This window comes from Podarcis gaigeae (assembly GCF_964106915.1).
Source record: "Podarcis gaigeae genome assembly, chromosome: 15".
In the NCBI taxonomy this organism is placed as follows: domain Eukaryota; kingdom Metazoa; phylum Chordata; class Lepidosauria; order Squamata; family Lacertidae; genus Podarcis; species Podarcis gaigeae.
In genome coordinates this window covers 26,252,128-26,273,220 of record NC_139692.1, presented here as the reverse complement: position 1 = coordinate 26,273,220, position 21,093 = coordinate 26,252,128, and the positions used below count along the sequence as shown (strand labels likewise).

Below are 21,093 nucleotides of genomic sequence, written 5' to 3'. Positions count from 1 at the left end.
AATTAAAATATTGGGTTTCCCCCCATCCCTCTTTCTCATCTTCTCTCTTGTGCGCACATCCACACACATACAGAAAAGGAGACCTGAAGCCATCAATCGTATCATGACAAAATAGCCACTGGATTAAAAAAGCAAAAAAAGAACAGCCTCCACCCTGGCACTCTGCCATCCTAGCTCTTATAAACCGTTGTTAACTGCTGTAATGAACCAATCCAGGAGACATATTAATAATGACATGAAGAGACACATTTATTGTTGATTGTTGAGTCCCTGGCAGATTTATCACAGGGTTTCTACCGGGGAAGGCTGGGCCCTGCAGTGGTGCAATTAAAAACAAATTGGATACAGGGACAAAGAATCAATAATCTAACCAGGCAACTTTTAAGTTTTGCAAAATACAAATATAAATTAATTGACATGAACACGGCTGCTAACAGGTCATTAATGCCTCGCTTGCCAGCCAGTCAGAGTGCAAAATGTGTCCCATTAGCTTCATTAGCCTAAGCTACCACTAAGTGTGGCTTTAAGTCATGTTTGTTGGTTTTTCCACCAAAAGCTATGCCTCCTGGAGTTATGCACATTGGACAGCATGTTCCAGCCTGGATATTTAACAGTGAAGGAGGTGGGGAGTGGAGGAACCACTCATTTTGACCAACATGATCTTCAGCATGTATTTATTTAAATGATCATAATCCCCAGCACAAGATGTACCTAACGCCATAATTTGTAACTAAAGCTGAAGTGTGCCTGCCATTTCTTATCCATCTGGTTTTATTTATTTAAGTGCTTACTCGTTTTTCTATACGAAGCAGCCAACAAACTCCATCTATCCAGTGTAATACATGAAACTCATTAAAATATTAAAACCATTATCTTTCAGTAAAAGCCATCCAAAACAAATAACATCAAAAAGTAACAGGACCAAGAAGAGCAGCATCAGCAGATCAAAATGAATATACGGCAGTCGGTCCGTTTAGGGAAGGGTCATAGCTCAGTGGTAGAGCTCTTGCCTTGCATGCAGAAGGTCCCAGGTTCAATCCCCAGCCTCTCCAGGTAGGGCTGAAAGAGAATCATGTGGGAAACTCACTGACAGTCAAAGTAGACAATGCTGAGGTAGGTGGACCAAGATTATGGCAGAATAAGGCAGCTTCTTGTACTTTATTGGGAAGGTAACAATTCCTGCCATAAAGGACCTGGAACAATACCTCCATGAGAAAAGTTATTTAGTTCAGAAAAAATAAAGAGGGAACATTTCCCTCTTCCTCTCAGAATAGTAAAACCCAAAGGGCTCATCCAATAAAGCTGAACATGGAGGTCAGAGAGAGAGAGCACAAATAGCAAGTCTTGGCATGGTCAGAGTTTAACTACTTTCCTGTTCCAGATCTGACATGGAACTGTGGAGGGCCTTGGGGTCTCAAATTTCAGTGGTGCCTGTGTGACACCAAAATTTGGGGGCCCCCAACCTTCCATTCTACATAATACAGTGGTACCTCGGGTTAAGACCTTAATTTGTTCTGGAGGTCCGTTCTTAAGATGAAACTGTTATTAATCTGAGATACCACTTTAGCTAATGGGGCCTCCTGCTGCTACCGCCACGCGATTCCTGTTCTCATCCTGCAGCAAAGTTCTTAACCCGAGGTACTATTTCTGGGTTAGTAGAGTCTGTAATCTGAAGTGTCTGTAACCTGAGGTACCAGTGTAGTTGAGGAAACCCTTGTGGCACCCTCAGAACTCCATGCTGAACCGGTCATGCTCCCCTAAATCTGTCTCTGCATGGAAGTAGTTCTATCCAGGTTGAAACAGGAGAACAAGTCCTAAGTGATGCTACAAAGACCAGCATGATCCCATCTGAATATCTTTGGGCGGGGAAGAAGCCTTATCACCATCATGCCTCAGAAAATACTAGGTACTGTACAGAAGGAGTTAAAACCCAGCCTCCAAGTTGGTGAATGCTCCCGAGGAATCTTATCACCTCCAGGTTTTTGCCAGGTAAGTTCTAATTGGGCAGAGCACTTAATAGAAATGCTAACTCAAAGGATTGGAAACGGACCCTTTTAAAGAGAAAAGATAATCACATCAAGAGACTCCAAGCAGATAGTTCACATGCAAGCGAAAACTCTCAAGAGAACCACTACTGTTGTCGGGAGATGGATTTCAAGCCTGGGTGGAAGAAATGCACATCAGCAAGGAAGAGGGCTGCCCCTGTGTTATTGTTCCTGCACTTCATGAAGCTCGAGGGTTGTAGTCAGGAGGATACTGGTCCCTTGAGGCAAAAAAGACTACAAGATCAGCATCCACTGTAATAAATAGATAAAGTCAAAGTGATTTATTGGCGGGAGTGCACCACAAACCCCAACTGTTACGTGATCTTCCACCACAGCTATGCAATTCACAGAGAGATGGATCAAAAGGACACAAAAACAGCCTGTGCTGGATCAGACCAAAGCCCCTTCAATTCCAGCTACCTCTTCCCACAGTGGCCAACAGATGCCTAGCAGGAAATGGGTGCAGCTTTACTCCCCTCACTCATGTTTCCAAAAAACTGGTAGTCAGACAATGCTGGGCTAGATGGACCAAAGGTCTGACAGAATAAGGCTGCTTGCTGTATCTTAATTTTGAGAATGGTCACAGTTTAGCATGCATATGATAAGTGCCTGAAACCCCTTTGAACTATTTCCAATCAGCTTTGGCATCACTGAACTATGCGGACACTGAACTATATGGACCAATGGTCTTGCTGAGCATAGGCGCCAACATGCTGGGGCCCTGGGTGCCCAAGCACCCACAAAATTCCCCATGAAGGGGCCAGGCACCCACAAATTTTGGTGCTAGGACCATGCATGCTGCATGGCACCCATAGTCCTGGGCACCCATGGTCACGGGACCAAGCTTGCACTCCTGGCCCTGGGGAAAGACAGATTGTTAGGGCTCGTCCACACTTCAGCTTGTTCTGTGCCTAGACAGCATGGGTCCGAGAGGTTTTTTGCTTGTCTAATGTTTTCTATGCATGGGTTCAAATGGTTTTGCCTTTGCCCCACTGCTTTCCCCCAGAAACCCCCTTTTTACTGATAAATTAGAACAAATATCAATCTGCAGGAAACCTGACTAGCATTTGCTCCAATTCAGCGCTAAACTGTGTGTTTCCCCTGGGGGAAAGCAGCCCTTACCTTATCTAAGCTGTAGCTCAGTGGCTGGGCACCTGTCTCATGTGTAGAAGGTCTCCGGTTCAGTCCTTGGCATCTCCAGACAGGGCTAGGAAATATCCCTCGCTCCCAAATGGGAAAGAGCCACTGCCAGTCAGTGCAAACAATACTGAGTCATAGGGAACAATAGACTGACTCAGCATTAGGCAGATGCCTATGTTCCAATGGTGGCTAAACTAAGCTCCTCTGTATCATTCTTTTTTCTCAGTCTATGTGCAGTGTACCATTTTATTTTATTTTTGTATTGTAGAAAAGGCAGACTCCACTGATCACTGCACTCACAGTAACACTTTCTGGCTTTTGTAAGATGTTTGAGCATCTGATGTCTCTGTAAATTTCTCAGACTAGCTTCACGAGTCCAAAGATGCAGGGGATTGTTAAGAGTCGCAATGGTGAGGATTTCATCTCACGATACTTAAACCAACCCCATTCTCCATGGCTAATGAGAAGGACAAGGTAGTGGTGTTGCCTGGCCTTGCTAAGGTGGTCAAAGAACTGGGAGCTCTTGCCTAACCTGTTTGGACTGTGGATCAACCAGAGTGGTGTCTTTGAATGAGCATATATACAATAAACACAAAGCATATATACAAGAGGCAGTTTTCAAACCTTCACAAAATCCTAAACATGCATTGGTAGTTGCCCATAGTCCCCTGCTAGATCTACGCTCAATTAACTAGATAAATGACCGTTATGGGTTGGGATATTTTTCTCCGATAACTATGGTAGATTACTGGCAAAAAAATAAAAATAAAAAATCCAGAGAGACAATATGTTTTTCAGCTTTCCCCTAAAAGGAATGCAGATAAAGACAAAACAAATTATTTTAATGTTTCTTTTTGTCTCTCTGTGTGTGGTAGAATTCCCCCCCTCTCTCTTCCTCTCTTTAAAAGGGGGAGGAAAAAAAGTTGAAGCACAGAATTTCTCCCCCCTTCAGATTTACTCATTGCAAAATCAATATCCATCAGCTGTTTGAAATTAAAGAAGAGGGTTAGGCCCCAGTTTTATACATGCGTTATTGTATTGCGAGAGCTTTCTACTCAGCCAGATAAATCTTCTTTAAGAGGATTAGGAAACTTTCATTATCTTTATCTAACCTGAACTAACACTAACTCTGAAAAATTAATCTATAGACTGGACAAAAGCCGATAGCTGTTGCTAAGAAGCCGGGGCCTCTGGAGTTACTTTCTAAATGAAGTGGGTGGAGGGACTTTAACGCCTAACTCTGCTTAGCAGTTGGAGACTGTGGGGGCTGGGAGTTGAGGGGGGTGGGCAGGGGAAGGAGAAAGAGAAACAAGACCTCCTCATGAGCTGAGCAGGTCACATTATTCCTTGTGAATAATTTATCCATCGGCTTTGGGCATATTTTTTCTCTATGAATCATTTATTTGTGAGGGAGAAAAAAAGTTCACCCTCCATTCCCCGGGTGCCAATTATTTATGCAACTCTAAGCATGGGGGAAGCACAGGTCTATCTACCCAATAGCAGGCTCCCAAAAGCAGCACTAACTTCCCCCCCACACACACACACACACCACCAGGAAACCATTTGGATACGAGTAACTAAAGATATCCAAGCACAGCTTCTCCCTTGTAAAGAGGAAACACGAGGTAAGGATTTCTCCAGTTCCATTTAGGGGCCTCTTGACAGAGAGATGCAATATGGGTAAAAATAGGTGCATGGGGAGGGGCGTTAAAGTGACAGGCTCTGCCTCCAACCTATCCCAGTGATTGAACTGCATGTGGACAACTGGTGTACATACTGCTAGGTTGCCAGACTGCAAGGGTTGACCTGAAATCTTTGCCTCCTTGCCCCCCACTTTCCTTCTCACCTGCATCCTTGAATCTCCCAGAGGGCAAGAATGCAGGTGAGAAAGAAATACCCCCTTACTTCCGCTGGGAACTGCGAACACTGCCTTTAGCTTAGGTTACTATCTTAATTTCCAGCTAACGACCTCTTTGCTCACTTGTTGTTGTTTTTATTTGAATGACATGCTTTTCAGCAACTCTGCTGTCATGCTTAATGTGTCATGCTGGGGTCACCCCTAGGTCTTAGGTTCAGGCCCTGGAATATCAGGGTCTGGGATGCTTTTGACTTAACCACCCTATGCACACCTGTGTGCATGGAGGTATGTTTGCAGACTTGGAAACCCTGCAAAGGAAAGGCAATAATAACATGGAGAGCTCCTGGTGCACACACAATTGTACACATATGTGAGGTCTCTCTTCAGATGTTTAAATAAACAGATGGAGGTCAGAGCGGAACCTGAAACCACAATGTCATTATTTCCCTCCTCCAAAGTGTGTTTGTTTTATATCTTTTGAACCCTTCCTAAAATTCAGACTAATGGGTGGAATTTCCAAACTAAGGCACTGTGAGAACGAGAAAGAAAATATGCATGCCTACTAAGTTCACATAATTTATGCAGGCAGCAGAATTCAATCTATGCAAGTTGCAGAATTTTTCTCAGCATGGAATTTAGATTGCCTGAATCCAGCTGTTGCTGTTGCTGTTTTTAAATGGTGTGGAGTGTGAGCAGCTTCTTCTGTTTGGGGGGTTTAACTCAGAACTGTTGAACATATTCCATATCATTGCCATCGTCATCCCATAGGCACAGCAGCAAAAGCCATTCTGAGCCTTCCTTGTGGGATCAAACATTCTCTTTCAGTCGAACTTCCTCAAAAAAAGGGGACATGCTCAGGGCTTCCTCCTCCTGTTGATGTGCCACTTTATGTAGAAGCTCCGAGATGCTTCTGTCGGGAAAGGCCTGGGTACTCCCCTTTCTCTCCTCAACAGCTCGCGTTACGCAAAGGCAGCTCACTCGCAGCAATTCCCCCTTGAAGTTCTCTGCCAAAAGCCCTTTATGGCCTGCAATGACTTTGACATACTTACACAATCTGTCTTCTCTCCTCCAGAAAGTGATAGCCTTGTTCTGTTTGAGTCTTCCTCTACAGTACCTGACAGTTCTTTTATTTTGGCACTGTATTTTCCCCAAAGAAGATAATTCCGCTGTCAAGGCCACTAAGGTGGCTCTGCGGCATCCCTCTCCATATTTAGAGATCTCTCTGTTCCTTTGGAACTTGAGCTCTTATACCAGGCAGGAAAGGAAGACTGTTTTTGTTTTATTTTTATTTTATTTTTTTTTAAAAAAAAAAACATTTCCAGCACCCAAAGTATTTCCAAAATATGCACCAGCTAACCCCTACAGTCTCATTGCAACATGATTTTAAGAGATGTTTTCAGTATGATGGGAGGGGAGGAGAGAGAGAAATATGTATCTTAAACTAATTTGCTTAAGCACATGTGCTTGAGGTTTGCCTGTCACTGTATTGGCTCAGACAAAGACTCTAGGGAAGAAGGAAAAGGTGTCCTGGCAGATTTTAATTTTTTTTAAAGGAACTATCTACATCTCAGTCAGGAGAAAGGGAGAAAACGTGTCTCTGTATTCACAACACAATAAAATATAGACAGACACTAGAAAAGACAGCTTGTGAAATGCAAGCATAGCTATATTAGCTCCCACTGGAGATATTGTCCCTTACATTCCAAGGGTTATTAAAGAAGTGGGGGTGCTACAGCATATCTCCTTATGTTGCTGGAGTGCTTCCTGCAGCAAAAAAATCTTTGCAATCCTAACCATGTCTACTCAGGAGTAAGCCCCAACTGAGTTCAATAGTGCCTATTCCAAGGGAAGTGAGGCTAGGACCGCCGCCTTTTCAATAACATGTTTATTTTTACCCAGCTTCCCACAATTACTCGCCTAAAGTGGCAAGCAAGAATAAAAGAACAAAATATTATATTAGTGCTACCCAAAGCACACAGTAGACTTCATCTGTGTTTCAGAAACGTGTTGGCATATTCCCTCTTCTCTCACCCCCACACAACTGTTATGCTACAACATTGTTTAAAAAAATAAAAATTATATTATTCTGGAATATAGCAATGTGACTCGTATATTGACATGCCCAGTGACATCTGATGCCCATTGGGACTGCTAAGGTGTAAGGCAGGGAGGTCAACAGTAGGTGGCACCAGAGGCAATGAGAGGCAGAGCCAATGACAGAGTGAAGTCATTTTACATCCATCCCTATCTTTCTCCCTGCTGAGTTCTACGAGGGCAACCCTGAAACTAAGGAAACGAAAGCAGAGGCAGGTGAGCTTGGAAGAATCCAGACCAAAGTCTGGACTGTTTGCCCTCATGGACCAGCCTCCACTGGGCAAGCCAATGCAAATATTTAGAGCTGGGCCACCAATGACACATCTGGGTTCTTTCAATGAAACTGTACAGACAGGAACATGCTAATAGTCTTCAACAGTAGTAGGAGGTTTGGAGAGTTGGGGCTGCTGCTCACTTGACCTCTGGTTAGTTGCACCACTGCTGCTTACCAGGAGGTAGAGGGGCAAGGCAGGGGCAATGTGGATGTGGTGCAAATGCACAGAAAGAGCTGATCCAGCATGCTTGCTGGGGTGTTCGCACCGCATCAGCTATGGCCATCATGCTCCTTTGTTCACTCCTGGATTTCAACTCTTATTCATGGAAATTAATAGATCTAACCTAGGCTGCATTCAAATGGCAATTGATTCCATTTCCTGACAAATATTGTTCATATTATATTTGGGCTTTCACGTGATGTAGCAGCCCCTTCTGAAAAAGCAGTGGAATATAATGCATGTTTAGCACTCATTTCTGTATTATTTGGGAAACCGTGAAAGTAAAGTAATGATATTTGGGGTGGTATACCAGCATACAGTTATTTCCTGCCATTTTCATGGGGGAACAGAAGCACACGTGTGCAAAAAGGGTGGGGAAATAGAGACACTGTCCAATGACGTTTGTTATTGTGCAGAAACCTACAGTTGCACAACAGGTACTGCAGTGTGAAAGGAACATCAGAAAACAGGGCAGAAGCCCTAGCATTATGATCAGGAAAATTAATGCATTATTCCCCACATCTGAATGCGCCCCAAGACAGCAGACATCACTCATTTCCAAATGACAAAGTACAAGATGAGATCCAGAAGCTCAGCTACTGAGCAACAAGACAATCAGAACGAGCTCTGAGTTTCCTAACTCCCCAAGCATTATCAGCAACAGCATCCATTTGAAGCCTAGGAAACTGCCCACATAAAAATGTCTTTCTTCTTAGGCATCTTTGCCAAATCTTACCTTGCACAATAAGATGGACTCGTGATGTCTTTGGATGATTGTCTGTTTGTACGGAGCAGGTGTAAGGTCCTTCGTCATATATGTCCACGTTATGGATCTTGATACTGTACTGGGTTTTGGTGTTTGTGAGGATAACCACCCGATCATCTATTGACCACTTATCATTTCCAGCATAAAGGATAGTGCTGCGGTTCAACCAAGCTACTCGCGTCACCCTGTCATCCACAGTACACCTGGAAAGGGAGGAAGAGGAAAAAGGAATGAGAAGGGCATTGCTATCATCAAGTTAAGAGCATCCCTGAGAGTAGGGATGGGTGGATCTGTCCATTCCTATTTCTCTCATTTTTTTTTTTTTTCCAGTCTGAGGTTTGGTTCATCCTATTTATGCAGAATTGTGATTTTGCTAAGCAACTTTGCATGAAATTTGTATACACTTCCATGCACATACAATTTTAAAATTTAAGTTTGGCTTGTATATGCAAGTTTGCATTTTTGTTATCTTTACAGATATATGTATTTTTCATGCACTCTTTGCTATCATATACATTTCTGTTCACATTCTATACATGGAAAACTGCATCGCAAAATTCAGAGAAGTGTGAATGCTGAAGAAGATCAGGCTTTCAGTTTGTGTATTTGTTTTGGAAGTGTGGATTTCACACCAAAATGGGACCTGAATTAATTTCTCCCACATTTTCCAAAGCCCTGAGCAATCAGGTGATGCCCAGACCTTGTCTGACCTGGAGAAGGATGGAGTTCCAACCACCTGGCAGGTCCATGGAAAGAGAAAATGCACTCAGGACCATTCTCATGAATCAGCATCCAATGGTTACCTTTCCTGCACAGTTTACAATCTAGATCATGCAAAGGTTCTAAGTTGCATGGGAGGTCTATGCTAGTGGAGCAGGCTGTCCACCGTATAAGTTACTGTTTCATTATATATGAAATTATACCTGGCATGGAGAAAGTGGATAGGAAGTATTTTTTCTCCCTCTCTCACAACACTAGAAGCTGAATGTTGGAAGATTCAGGACAAAGAAATAAAAATAATTCTTCACACAGCATATAATTCAACTATGCAACTCATTCCAATAGGAGGCAGTGATGGTCATGAACATGGTTGGCTTTAAAAGAGGACTGGAAAAATTCATGGAGGAGGCTATTAATTGCTAGTAGCCACAATGGCTATGCTAGGGTTGCCATATTTTGAAGAGCAAAAAAAGGATATCCTGAGCCGCTGCCAGCCTGAGTCAGGGAAAGAGGGCATGGGTGTGCAGGGCTGGCACCATGCCCACGTGCCTCTTTCTCCGGCCCGGCCCGGGCTGGCAGTGGCTGCGGCATGCAAAGCAGCCTGAGCTGAGCCCCCCAAATCTGGAGATTTCCTTTAAAATGTAAAAATTCACCCAGATGGGCATTTTGACCCCAAAAAGAGGGCATGTCCGGGTTTTCCCAGATGTAGGGCAACCCTAGACTATGTGCCACTTTATGCCTCTGAGTATCTTCTGCTGGGAAACAAAGGTGAGCACAGTGCTGTTTTGCTCACGTCCCGCTTACAGGCTTCGCACAGTGAGAACAGGGTGGCGAACTAAATGGGGCCGTTATCTGATCCCTTATGTTCCAAATGTGTAGAGTGTGATGGAGCTGAGTGATGGAAAATACAGAAGAGGGGCAGGTCAACGAGCATGTTCGCCATTCTCTACCTCATGTGATTTTAACCATATAGGAGACGGATGAATACTTGAACCAAGCCGCTGTGTCAAACTATTGCATCACCAAACCATGCAGCAGCACCAATAAAAGCACACTCCCAGGCTTTCATAACAGCAATGGCTAGACAGAAGGTGGATGCATCTGACCATTAATCAGGTATTATCAGCTGCATATTGTGAGGTCCTTCATGTAGCTTCTTGGTCATCCATTGGAACCTCCATTCACTCACACTCTAAGCCCAGGATTACTTCCGCCAAGGAGAAATGGTGGTTTTAACACGGTTAAGGGGCTACAGACAATAACATTACTGTGTGATCAAAGTCACCTCCTTGTAATTGGAGACCGCATGGCTAGCCACTGTCTGAATCCATGCAGGGAAGAAGAAGTACGGGAGAGCAGGTGTTCGCTGCTCCACAAAAGACTTTGGACAACCATAGAGGACCATTTTGACTATTCATTGCCGTCATGCTCTCCACTTTGCTGCTCCCCCACCACTTAATATTGCAGAGCTTTAAGAAGTACATTTTCAGAGCGGTTAGTTACACTTGGCAAAGAACAAAGCCAAAAAAGGAGGGGGGAGGGAGAAAAAGACAAGAAAGGAAAGGAGAGGGTGAGGATTTAGAATGTTCCTCAAGCACACATACCGCTTTAATTCCATTTGATAGAAATGCCGGGTTTATTTACCCGTAAGCTTGGCAGCAGCACCCATAGAAAAAGAATGACAGCAACAGCCACAGCAAATTCCCTGTCCATTAGGAAGAAGAAAAGGCATCTCAATGGCCTGCTAGCATCTGCCAAGGGTTGTGTGCAGTGCAGCCTCCACTACAAAGCTATGCTGAGATAGAGAAGCGGTGTGGAGTAGATGTAAAATAATATGCACTATTGCAATATTATATTGCAATGGTATAATTTTCATGCACATAAAAGTGTACATCCCAATGTGCCAATACTGCATCATAACCCAACCCCCCCCCCCAAGCTATGGGTAGTTCCCAATATAGTGCCAGGTAACTTACTTCATTGGCACAAGAATTTATGATAGTGCAATGGAACTCTGCAGCATCCTTCAAGTCTGTTGTGGGGTTCCCACAACCCCCCAGTACATTTGGAGAGGGTGTGAGGCGTGCATAGGAGGGTGAGAGCGGGGGGAGTTTGTGCCACAAACAAAAAATACTTGCACTAATGGAATGAGTGCTCTGGATATAGCCTTATGGCTTCCAAGCCCAGTTATTCATGGATGTATTCAATGATGTACTTCTTTTGCCCCACTACTGCCCCCCCCAAAAAAACCTCCACTTTCTTCTGGACAACTCTGTAAACAGTTACAGAGACAAATCTTTTTATTAGTAATTCTTCTGTTAACTGGAAAACTTCAAGCAACAGCTTCTGATGGGCTCGATCCAGTGCTGGATATGATGTAACACTACAGCAGTAATAGGAAACAATTTTAAGCCTAAGGGCCAAAGACCTTCATGGTCAACTTTCTGAACTGTGGGTGGGGCCAAAGCACAGGCTAATTCGGCCCTCCAGGTGTTTTGGGACTACAACCCCCATCATCCCTAGCTAACAGGACCAGTGGTCAGGGATGATGGGAATTGTAGTCCCCAAACATCTGGAGGGCCGAGGTTGCCTATGCCTGCACAAGACGGATGTGGCCTTTGCACAATAGGCTATATTCCAGCCTTGCAAAAGTTAGAGGTTTCTGTAAACCCACATCTGCCCCTGCTCCATTCAGGAAAGCTAGAGACATAATCACAGCTGAAGAACGCATTCCAGCTAAGGAAAGTCAAATGAGGAAGATAGGGAGGGTGGCCTAGACAGAGTAGTATAGAGAAGCACCCTCAATGAGTTGTGGCATTTCCATGGCTGTACAATACAACATCAGATAAAGAGCACATTGAGATGGGTAAGTGGTGTAGTGGTGTGAAGGAAATATAAATATATGCATAGTATTATATAGCAGTGGAATAAATATCCTACACGTAAAAGCAGATATCTTGGCTAAAACTGTGTTGGTGTTGTTTTAATAGACAGTTATATTTCAGTCTCAGCTGCACATTCAACTTAAACATTTTGCACACACACACCAAAAGAAAACTTCTTTCAAGGCAACCTCACAAACAGTTCCAGACACAGTGAATAGGTTGCTACCATCCTTCGTATAAGCAAGGCCAAAACAGAGTAATGGCTTGCAACTGACTCAATCTTTGGCTAGCTATGATGTCTTACCACAGCAACTAATCAACCCTTTCCTGTATCATCATCATCATCAATTTATTATCATTAATTTGTGAATTGCCTTCTAAACCACAAGGCAATTCACATGTAAGATATTTAAAAGCACAAAAGCAGAAAACACAATTAAAACAAGACTAAAAACCTAACAAGTGGACTCCTGAGGTAAAGACCCATTTATCCACCTGGGAAAGCCTGTCAGAACAAAAACATCTTGAATTGTTTCCAGAAAGTACAGATTGTGGGTGCCTGTTGTATCTCTGCAGGGCTGCTAGCTATTCCACAGGACAGGAGCAGCTACACTAAAAGCCCTGCTCTGAATTCCTTCAGGTTGGGTTCCTGAGATCTTTGGCATTCACACAGCAAACTCTGCTGAAGACCACAGCAATCTACTGGGTATATACATCTGTAATAAGTGGTTCAGTTGACAGGTGTGCTCAGTTCCTCTATGGGCCGGCATCACCATTCCTGTGGCCACAAGCGGCTCACCAGCTTCTTAGAGGTCTAAAAAGTTCTGAGTGACAGAGCTAGCTAAACTCAGGCCTGACCCTACAATGAGACAAGCATCTGCCTCAGGCGGCAGATGCCAAGGTGCAGGAAGTGGTCAGAGCTGTAAGTGCCCTGTACCCACTACACTAGCCTGCTGCCCTCTAGTGCAGTGGCAGACACTATTCTTTCATCAGCATAGCAGTAAGATTCAACTAGCAGTCCAATTGGCTTGGGGAAGGGCACCATATTGTCCTTCAAGCAGCAAAATGCCTTGAGCCGGCCCTGTTTAAACCCCACAGCAACTCCCTGCAAAGGAAACATGATAGTCCATCATTGCTTCCCTCTCCCCATTGTAGGCCCAGCCGCTCACTTTCCACTTGGCAATTTCTTCCTCTGTTCCACCGTGCAGAGTTTTCGGTACTGCTCATTCCACTCTCCGGCAGCCCACTTCCTATCCATCTTCATCGTGACTTGCGACTGCAGCAGCCCTGCTGTTCTGACGCTGGAGCCCTCCCTTTATTCAAATTAACTGTGGGAGAGCTAAGCGCAGCCTAGTTAAGTTGGGCCCTAAGGGGATTGCAGTCTAGTGGACTATTACTCCTGTCTCAGTTCATTATAATGAATAATAAAGAGATACTTACACACGTTTTTGGTAAATTATTCATTGCATGGACTGGAAAAAATCAGGGCAGTAATATGTAAAACAGACAACTTGCATGTCTGTGTTCATATAAATATCTAGCATAAAGCCCTTCAAGGAACTCGGCGGTCTCCTCATTAAAGATGAAGTACAAGGATCACGGTTTGAAGAGACAATCAGGATGCCTTCATGCTGTCTTTGTGCAGTGGGTGGAAAGGGGAAAAAAAGGAAACTCTGATGTGTAAATTCTGACTTTGTGCAAGGCCAAATGGTTTTCTCTTTCTTCCTTTCTCCCCTCATTCTGAGCTTTTACTTATTTATTTATTTGGTATTTATGTAAAGATTCAACTGCTACAAACAGGGCTGTGTGCCCCTTCTCACAGAAGACAAAAAATAAATAAAATCCAATCCAAAATCTGCTGCCCTCCCTGCCACCAAATAAAAGAGTCAGATTATGTGACTTTTCTGCACAGAGAACATTTGTGTCATGTCCCCCCCCCCCCCCGGCGGCATAATTTATTCCACAGTGGTTATTCTTTATTTATTGACTGCATTTATATCCCACTCTTTTTATGCTTCAAAGTTATATGAAGATTCCGTCTTCCTAGAAGCAGCTTAGGGTGTTTCTCAGTTTGTGACTTATTTTGTTTGCCCAGGCCGGCAAATAATGTCACCCGTGAGAGCAGCAAATTAACCAGAGTATACAACTGTGATGGAATAAAATTAGGACAAATCTTTATTGACAGCAGCAGGCAGGGCAAAGGTTGGCATGGCATTGGATCCTAGGATCAGTTCATCATTCCACAAGTGCCATGTTGATGGAATAGATCTGCTGGGTTTGGATTGCTCCAAACCTGTATGGCGGGAGTCTACCAGTGTTGAACCTTGCCATGGTATAAGCCAAACATGCAAGGTCTCCCTGAGGGAGCAGGGTGCAGATTCCAATCAGACAGATACTGAACCCACGCTTGGGTTTGCTGTGGTCAATCCTCCCCTCAGGCCCCTTATGCCCCCCCCCCTCGAATATGCTGACCCTGCCCAATGCCATTTTTGCCCTCATACAAACAATGTTCTTCTGCCTAACAACAGATAGTCATAATTTTACTGAGGGAAAGGCAGAAAAAACGCCAACTGTGTGCCAATCAGGTTGAGAGAGGAAAAAAAAAAATCATTTCCGGCCCTGTCAATCAGTGACCCAAAATTGCTCAATGAAGGCTCTAACATGAGGGTGGGTGGGCGAGAAACTCTCAAAACAAAATTGTTGAAAGCTTCAGGGGAATCAGCTTTATACAGTGGAACTTCAGGTTACGTACTGTCCTTCTTACGAACGCTTTGGGTAATGAGCTCTGCTAACCTGGAAGTAAGTAGCAAACTTTGCCCTGGGATGTGAGTGGAAGTCACATGGCAGCAGCGGGAGGCCCCATTAGTGAAAGTGCGCCTCAGTTTAAGAACAGTTTCAGATTAAGAATGGAGCTCCGGAACGAATTAAGTTTGTAAACGGAGATACCACTGTATAGGCCTTTCCCTCTCCTCTTCAGCAAGGGGTCATGGGACAGCTTTTTCCCATGAACCCATCACACAGAGAAGATACTGAGCAAAACCTTGCCCAGTATTTTGCTGTAATCCATGGGCCACAGTGCCACCGGCCAATGCTTATTGGGCACAGAACAGGGCTTTTACTTATTTATTGCATTTGCATTCTACCTTCCACACACACCCCTCCAAACAGATCTCCACAACAACCCTGTGAGGTAGGTAGGGCTGAGAGGCAGTGACTGGCCTTGAGTCACCCAGTGAGCTTCATTGCTGAGTAGGAATTTGAACCCTGGTTTCCCAAGTCTTAGTCTGACACTCTAACCACTAATCCACACTGACTCTGCAGACACTATGGAGGTTATGATAGTCATAAGAGCAAAGACACCATAGCCAGGCCTCACCTTCTACCACTGAAAATCTTACTCAATAATTTCTCTGGCTTTTTTTTAGATTTCAGCATGCATTGCCTATACTTTTTGTAAAGATGGGGGAGAAAATTGATTGCTGAGGACTTTAAAATGAAGAAAAGAAATCACAAAGTGATGTGGAAATACAGAGAAATGAACATAATATTTTTTTGGGGGGGAGGGAGGGTGAGAACCACAGTTTTTTTTTCTTTCAGGAAGTGCAGGTGGGCGGATAGCAAGCTTAGTTTATTTGCATTCAAATGCATTCCTACTCTTAAACAAGTTTGTCTGCCCAAAGTAGAGGTATAAAAATAAAAAAGCAGGTGCTAAATAATTCTACCAAGTGCCACTATAATTCTTGCTCAGAAACCACTGCCACTTAGCTTGCTTAAGCGTATGGTGTTTCCTCTTCATCCCTCTTTCTAACCTTTTCCCAATTGTCCAGGATTATGACAAAGCCCCCACTCAATGAGGGCCTAAAGAGATACCTTCAAAGTCCTTAGATTCAACAGACAAGCTCCAACAAAGCTCGACTATGACTCAAGTCAGGAGGTTTCCCCTAGAAAGGATCCAATTAAAGCAAATGCAAACCTCACATTAATGTTCTCTTGGAGGATTCCAGTCCATCTGCAAAATAGTCATGCTACTGTAAAATACACAAAATGAGAAGAGAAATCAAACTCCAGAGTTCCCAAGGGAATGGAAATAGCTCCGGTGCTGCTAGGTTTACACGGCCTTCACCCTAAGGTCCCAGGGTGGGTAACAATGTTAAAATACAAGTTTATAAACTGTTTGAAGCATCTTAAAATCACAGACATCATTTTAAAATATACGTTGCAAGGGTCGAGAGCAGATCCTGCTAGTGTCTCTATTTTCCAGGGACTGTCCCAGATTTACAGTAGCTGTCCCAGTTTCTGATTTGATCCTGGAATGTCTTGCTTTTCTTCAGGGCGTCCCTATTTTCACTGGAGAAATGTTGGAGGGTATGCAAAAGCTCGGGTAAAGAGACATGTCTTCAACATTCTCTGGAAGCTGTATGATGAAGGTGCCAGACACTCCCTGTGGGGAGTTCCACAACTTAAGGGCTACCACAGAGAAGGCCCTGCCCTGGGCCCCTCATGCACTTGAGCCTCTGAAGGTGTAGGAAATAGCAAGAGGGTCTCCTCTGGGGATCTTAGCATTTAACAGGGTCTGGGTGGAAGGAGGCAGTTTCCCATCTATTTCAGGCCAAAGTCAATAAGGTTGTTGGGGTCTAAGTCATTCATTCTGTGCAGAGACTGAAATAACTTCCTTGACTGCAGGAGTAGTCCGTGAGGAGGAGAGGTTAGCACACCTGGCCTCCGGGAATGAAGGGGAAGGAATGTGTCAGGGAGGTCAGTGCTGTGGGGAGCATTGGCAGGAGCACTGAGTTGGCTCCATTGGTGTGCTTGCACAACACTGATCTCCTTGGCCGTTCTCCTCCATATGTTCTAGTAAGTGGTATCAGCTGTGTTGCCAGAAGGCCAGGTCAAAAGTGGTGCAACCAACTCACCAGCTGCTTCTGCTTTATAAAACCTCTTCACTGCTTCAAACAATTCACCTGGGGGGGGGGGGAGTTCTGCAGCAGTGGGTTGTTTTGCAATGCACTACTGGAACTCTTGACACCCACAAGACCTTGAAATGTCCACAGACATGGTTGGTGAAATATGATCTCTGTAACTCGTACCATTGAGCAACCAGATCAGTACAGATCACTTAGTTTGGCAGGGTTGAGGAGTGACATAGCCTGATAAAGAACTCTAGGGAACTCAGAAACTTGCACTCTGTAGTTGGCACATTGCTGGACTAAATAAAGGTCTTGCCCTAATGTCGACTATAAACTTCTTCCCTTAATGGCCAATCCGACCACCTTTGTTTTTTTGTGTAACTTGAAGACAAAACTTAGACATTCAGCTGTGAGATCCTAAAGTGAAGGAAGAGGAATGTTTACTACCTGAAGATGGGACTTTATTCTCGGAGGATGCATTTCCTTCAGCAGCCAGAGTGGAGTAACAATGGGTTGCAATGTGTCCACAAATTCTGATAACCCCTGTGTGGCGTGTATGCAGAAACCAGCCTACTCCACCAACAGGTGAAATTGGCATGTTTTGCTCTGACCCCTTTGCCTCTGGCTCTGCCTACCACTAGCATTTGGCCCCCAGAATGTTGCCTGGAAGGGAATGTGGCCCCCACATTCTAGCCTGATAAGATGAAAAGCTTGCACTATATTCTGTAGCATTTTAGATGAACTTATTAAAGGTATTGCCATAATGTTATTTGTTTATTTACAATTAAAGAGAACAGCTAAGCCAGTTCTTTGCAGAGTTGGTTCTAAAATTGTCCACTTCCACAGCATGTTTCTTATACAAATAAATGACCAGGTCTCCATATTTTGCTGTCAAGATTTCTGGGAATCTTAGGACAAATCACTATGGGAGTGTGGACCTTAGGGATTTTTTTGGAGGGGGGAAGGAGAAGATTTTAATGACCCCCCCTCCTGCAAAGGGTTCATAACTGATGGATTGTCCCTTTCCATCTTGCAGCCCCTCTGGTCACAGAGTGGATGAGACCCAATGGCATTCGTTCTTGGAGTGGGGGGCAGAGGGAGAAAGGGAAGATTTATTTGCCATCATCAGAAATAAACACAGTTCCTCAGAAGTAAACAGAAAAGAATAGGACCTGGCTGGGTTCCCAACTCGTTAAAGATGCAAATTAGAAACAGGCCATCAAAACATGAGGTTGCGCTAATCCTTGCTCAACAACACAAATCGTCAAATTAGCCTCCAGTACAATGACATTTGTGGCATGTAGTGCCAGGTTTAATACAATAGGTCCTAGAGGGAAGGATGGGGCCTATCCAGCTTCCGCTTTGTCACCAGTGATATTTATTCATGGTAATGAGGACAGAAGGCTCTTAGCCTTAGCTCCCAATCCCTTCTGCTGGCACAGTTGCTGCTAATGCAGCCACAGGTTTATCCTTCCATTTATTGGAAAACTTCCATTCAAGTTCCTTCTCCAAGTTTCTTGGCACTTTTCTTATCAGCCATGTGAAGGCTCAGAGCTTTCAGAGAGTAAGAAAGTCATTTATTCAAACCATGGGAAGTGCTGGAGGTGGGTCAGGCTCTTCTGGGTAGCTGCATAAGTGCACAAGAAGAGTCTGGGTGGATCAGGCCAAAGATCCATATAATCCAGCAATCTGTTCTCATAGCGGCCAACCAGATGCCTGTATGGGAAGCCTTACAAGGAGGACAGGCTGCTGGTTCATTTATGGGCCTGAGTTAAGATGCTCACTCTAGTGTTCAAAGCCCTATGGAACGTAGGTCCCAGATATCTAAAAGATCCCTCTGTTCCTTCCCTACAGACTTTGTCGGGTATTAGGATCAAGAGAGGAGGCCCTAATGGTTATTCCACCTGCCTTTGAGGTTCAGGAGAGGTCTTCTCCATGGAAAAACTGTAATTCGTTTTCAGGGAAAAAGATTAAAATATTACTAATTATATAGCTGATTTTGCTTCTGCAAAAGCAAAAGTGACATCTCATAAATTCAGCCCAGAGTATTTTTTGTTTTAATGTTAAGAAATGGAATGGACGTTTTATGTCCACACTTATACTGTCAAGTATTTACCATGACTTACAGTCCGTGCAATGAAGATCTTGACTTGTGCAGGATTTTGCTTAGGAACACACTTCCTTGGGGAAGTTTAATATGAAACATAGTGGGACTTACCGTATTTTTCGCTCTATAAGACACACCAGACCACAAGGTGCACCTAGTTTTTGGAGGAGGAAAAGAAGAAAAAAAATATTCTGAATCTCAGAAGCCAGAACAGCAAGAGGGATCGCTGTGCAGTGAAAGCAGCAATCCCTCTTGCTGTTCTGGCTTCTGGGATAGCTGCACAGCCTGCATTCGCTCAGTAAGACGCACACACATTTCCCCTTACTTTTTAGGAAGGAAAAAGTGAGTCTTATAGAGCAAAAAATACGGCATTTCTGAGTCGACACACAGAGAAGATTGTGTTGTTCATCTTCTGATGCCAAAGGGATAATAACCAAACCTACCCAGCATGCTGCTCAATCTCCTAGTCCTTGGCAGTTGAGCAATAAGGAAGCATTCGCTGGGCACAATTGCTGTGTGCAAGGTGCTCTGGGTAATGCCTGCTTCTCACTAATGGTACCCATTTCCTGCTGTACAGAACAGAGAACACGACTGAACCTAGTGAACCTCTTTTCGGTGCCAGGACACAATCTCACCAATTAACCACACCATTAACCATCACATGCTTCTACTGTCAAGGGATGGGATTGTCCAGGCGACCTGCATGTTGTGTTTAGGGACAGTTAACTAACTCTGCAACATTCTCTTAAGTGCAACCCAGTTTCCACATCACCCATCCATATCCATCTCTCTCCCTTCACCCTAAAACAAGCCCTGCTGCAGGTTTGTGGGTTGAGCCCTGCCAAAGAGGGCCATTAACAAGCACAGCTTAAGATTTCCAAGGCAGAGCTGGGTCCTTGCACCTTGAATTTTACAACTTATGCACCAGCCAAAACAGTTAACCTGGGCATGTTGTGCTTGACTTAATATAATAATGAACAAACAGTGAAGGCTGGCTCCTTAAAGTGTATCCTATCCACCTCTGTCCACCCTAATCCAGCCTCTACCTGCCTGCTTTCTTACCTACAGCCAGGCCAGGGGGTTGGTGGTACTGCATGCCGCCACCTTCTTCTTCCTCAACCTCAGGGTGGCCCTTGTAGACCCCAGCAAGAAAGAAGAGGGTGGGGAGACAATTAGAATGAGTTGGCTCCACCTATCAAAGGTTCTGGCGCCATCTACTGCTGGCTTCCCCAACTTTCTTCCACTCTTCCAGTCCCAACAGGCTCCAGCCACTACTGTGAACACATGACAAAGTGTCTGCAGACTCTAGTCTGTTTTTTTTTAATTATTTTTTTTTTTAGTAACTATTGGTGAATGAGGGTGCACCAAGAATTTCTTTGCTTGGGAATTTGGCTTCCTCCTTTGAACTGGCCAAAAAGTAGCTGGCCAGTTCTAGCATGGTCTGAATTTCTATTCTGTGGCCCAGAGAAAGGAGCCGGGGAGGAAGCAAGTGAACGACACCCACAGACAGTATCGACAGAATCAAGGAGGCTGATTAAGGGACATGATCCAGCAAAATGCCCTCTTCATTGCAGCCCACTGTTTGTAGAGTCGTGTGCTTGCTGAACAGCAGCCTCAATCAGCTGCCTATGTAAGAATTCAATCAGTGCTAATCTAACACAATGCACCACCTGCTCCCCAGCTGATTTCTAGTGTTCTTCAATCAAAAGGAGGGGAGGGGGGAGGCAAGTAAAGAGTTTATTGCCAGCAGTGTTAGCAGACCTGAAATTCAAGAACCTAGAGCCCTCTAGTCTTTGTGTTGTTTTTATATATATATATAAATTGTCTTCAGTCTTTGAAGCGGGGAGGGAGTGGGAAGAAAGAAATAAGATGGAGCGAGAAGATTCAGTGCTGTTGCAACTCGCTCTGTAATTAAGTGCCAGTAATTAACATGTGTTAATAGTAGGCTATGGCCACAATGAATCAGGCATCTCACCACAAAATGTGTTTTTCCTTCCCCTGTTAGACAGAAATGCTGGCTCAAACTCACCAAAGCGAGCACAGCCCATGGCACATGGGTGCTGGAGATGAACAACAT

General features: G+C 44.2%; 1 protein-coding gene across 5 annotated transcripts in view; it reads right to left on the bottom strand.

Annotated features, from left to right (window-relative positions):
- The window catches only part of LOC310832633 (opioid-binding protein/cell adhesion molecule homolog), a 706,658-nt gene that overhangs the window by 140,951 nt on the left and 544,614 nt on the right, over positions 1-21,093 (bottom strand). For all 5 annotated transcript variants that reach the window (XM_083714772.1, XM_083714771.1, XM_083714774.1 and 2 more), the window contains one exon: positions 8,368-8,600. In XM_083714772.1, coding sequence (XP_083570898.1) covers positions 8,368-8,600 — 233 coding nt within the window. The remainder of the gene's footprint in view (positions 1-8,367; positions 8,601-21,093) is intronic.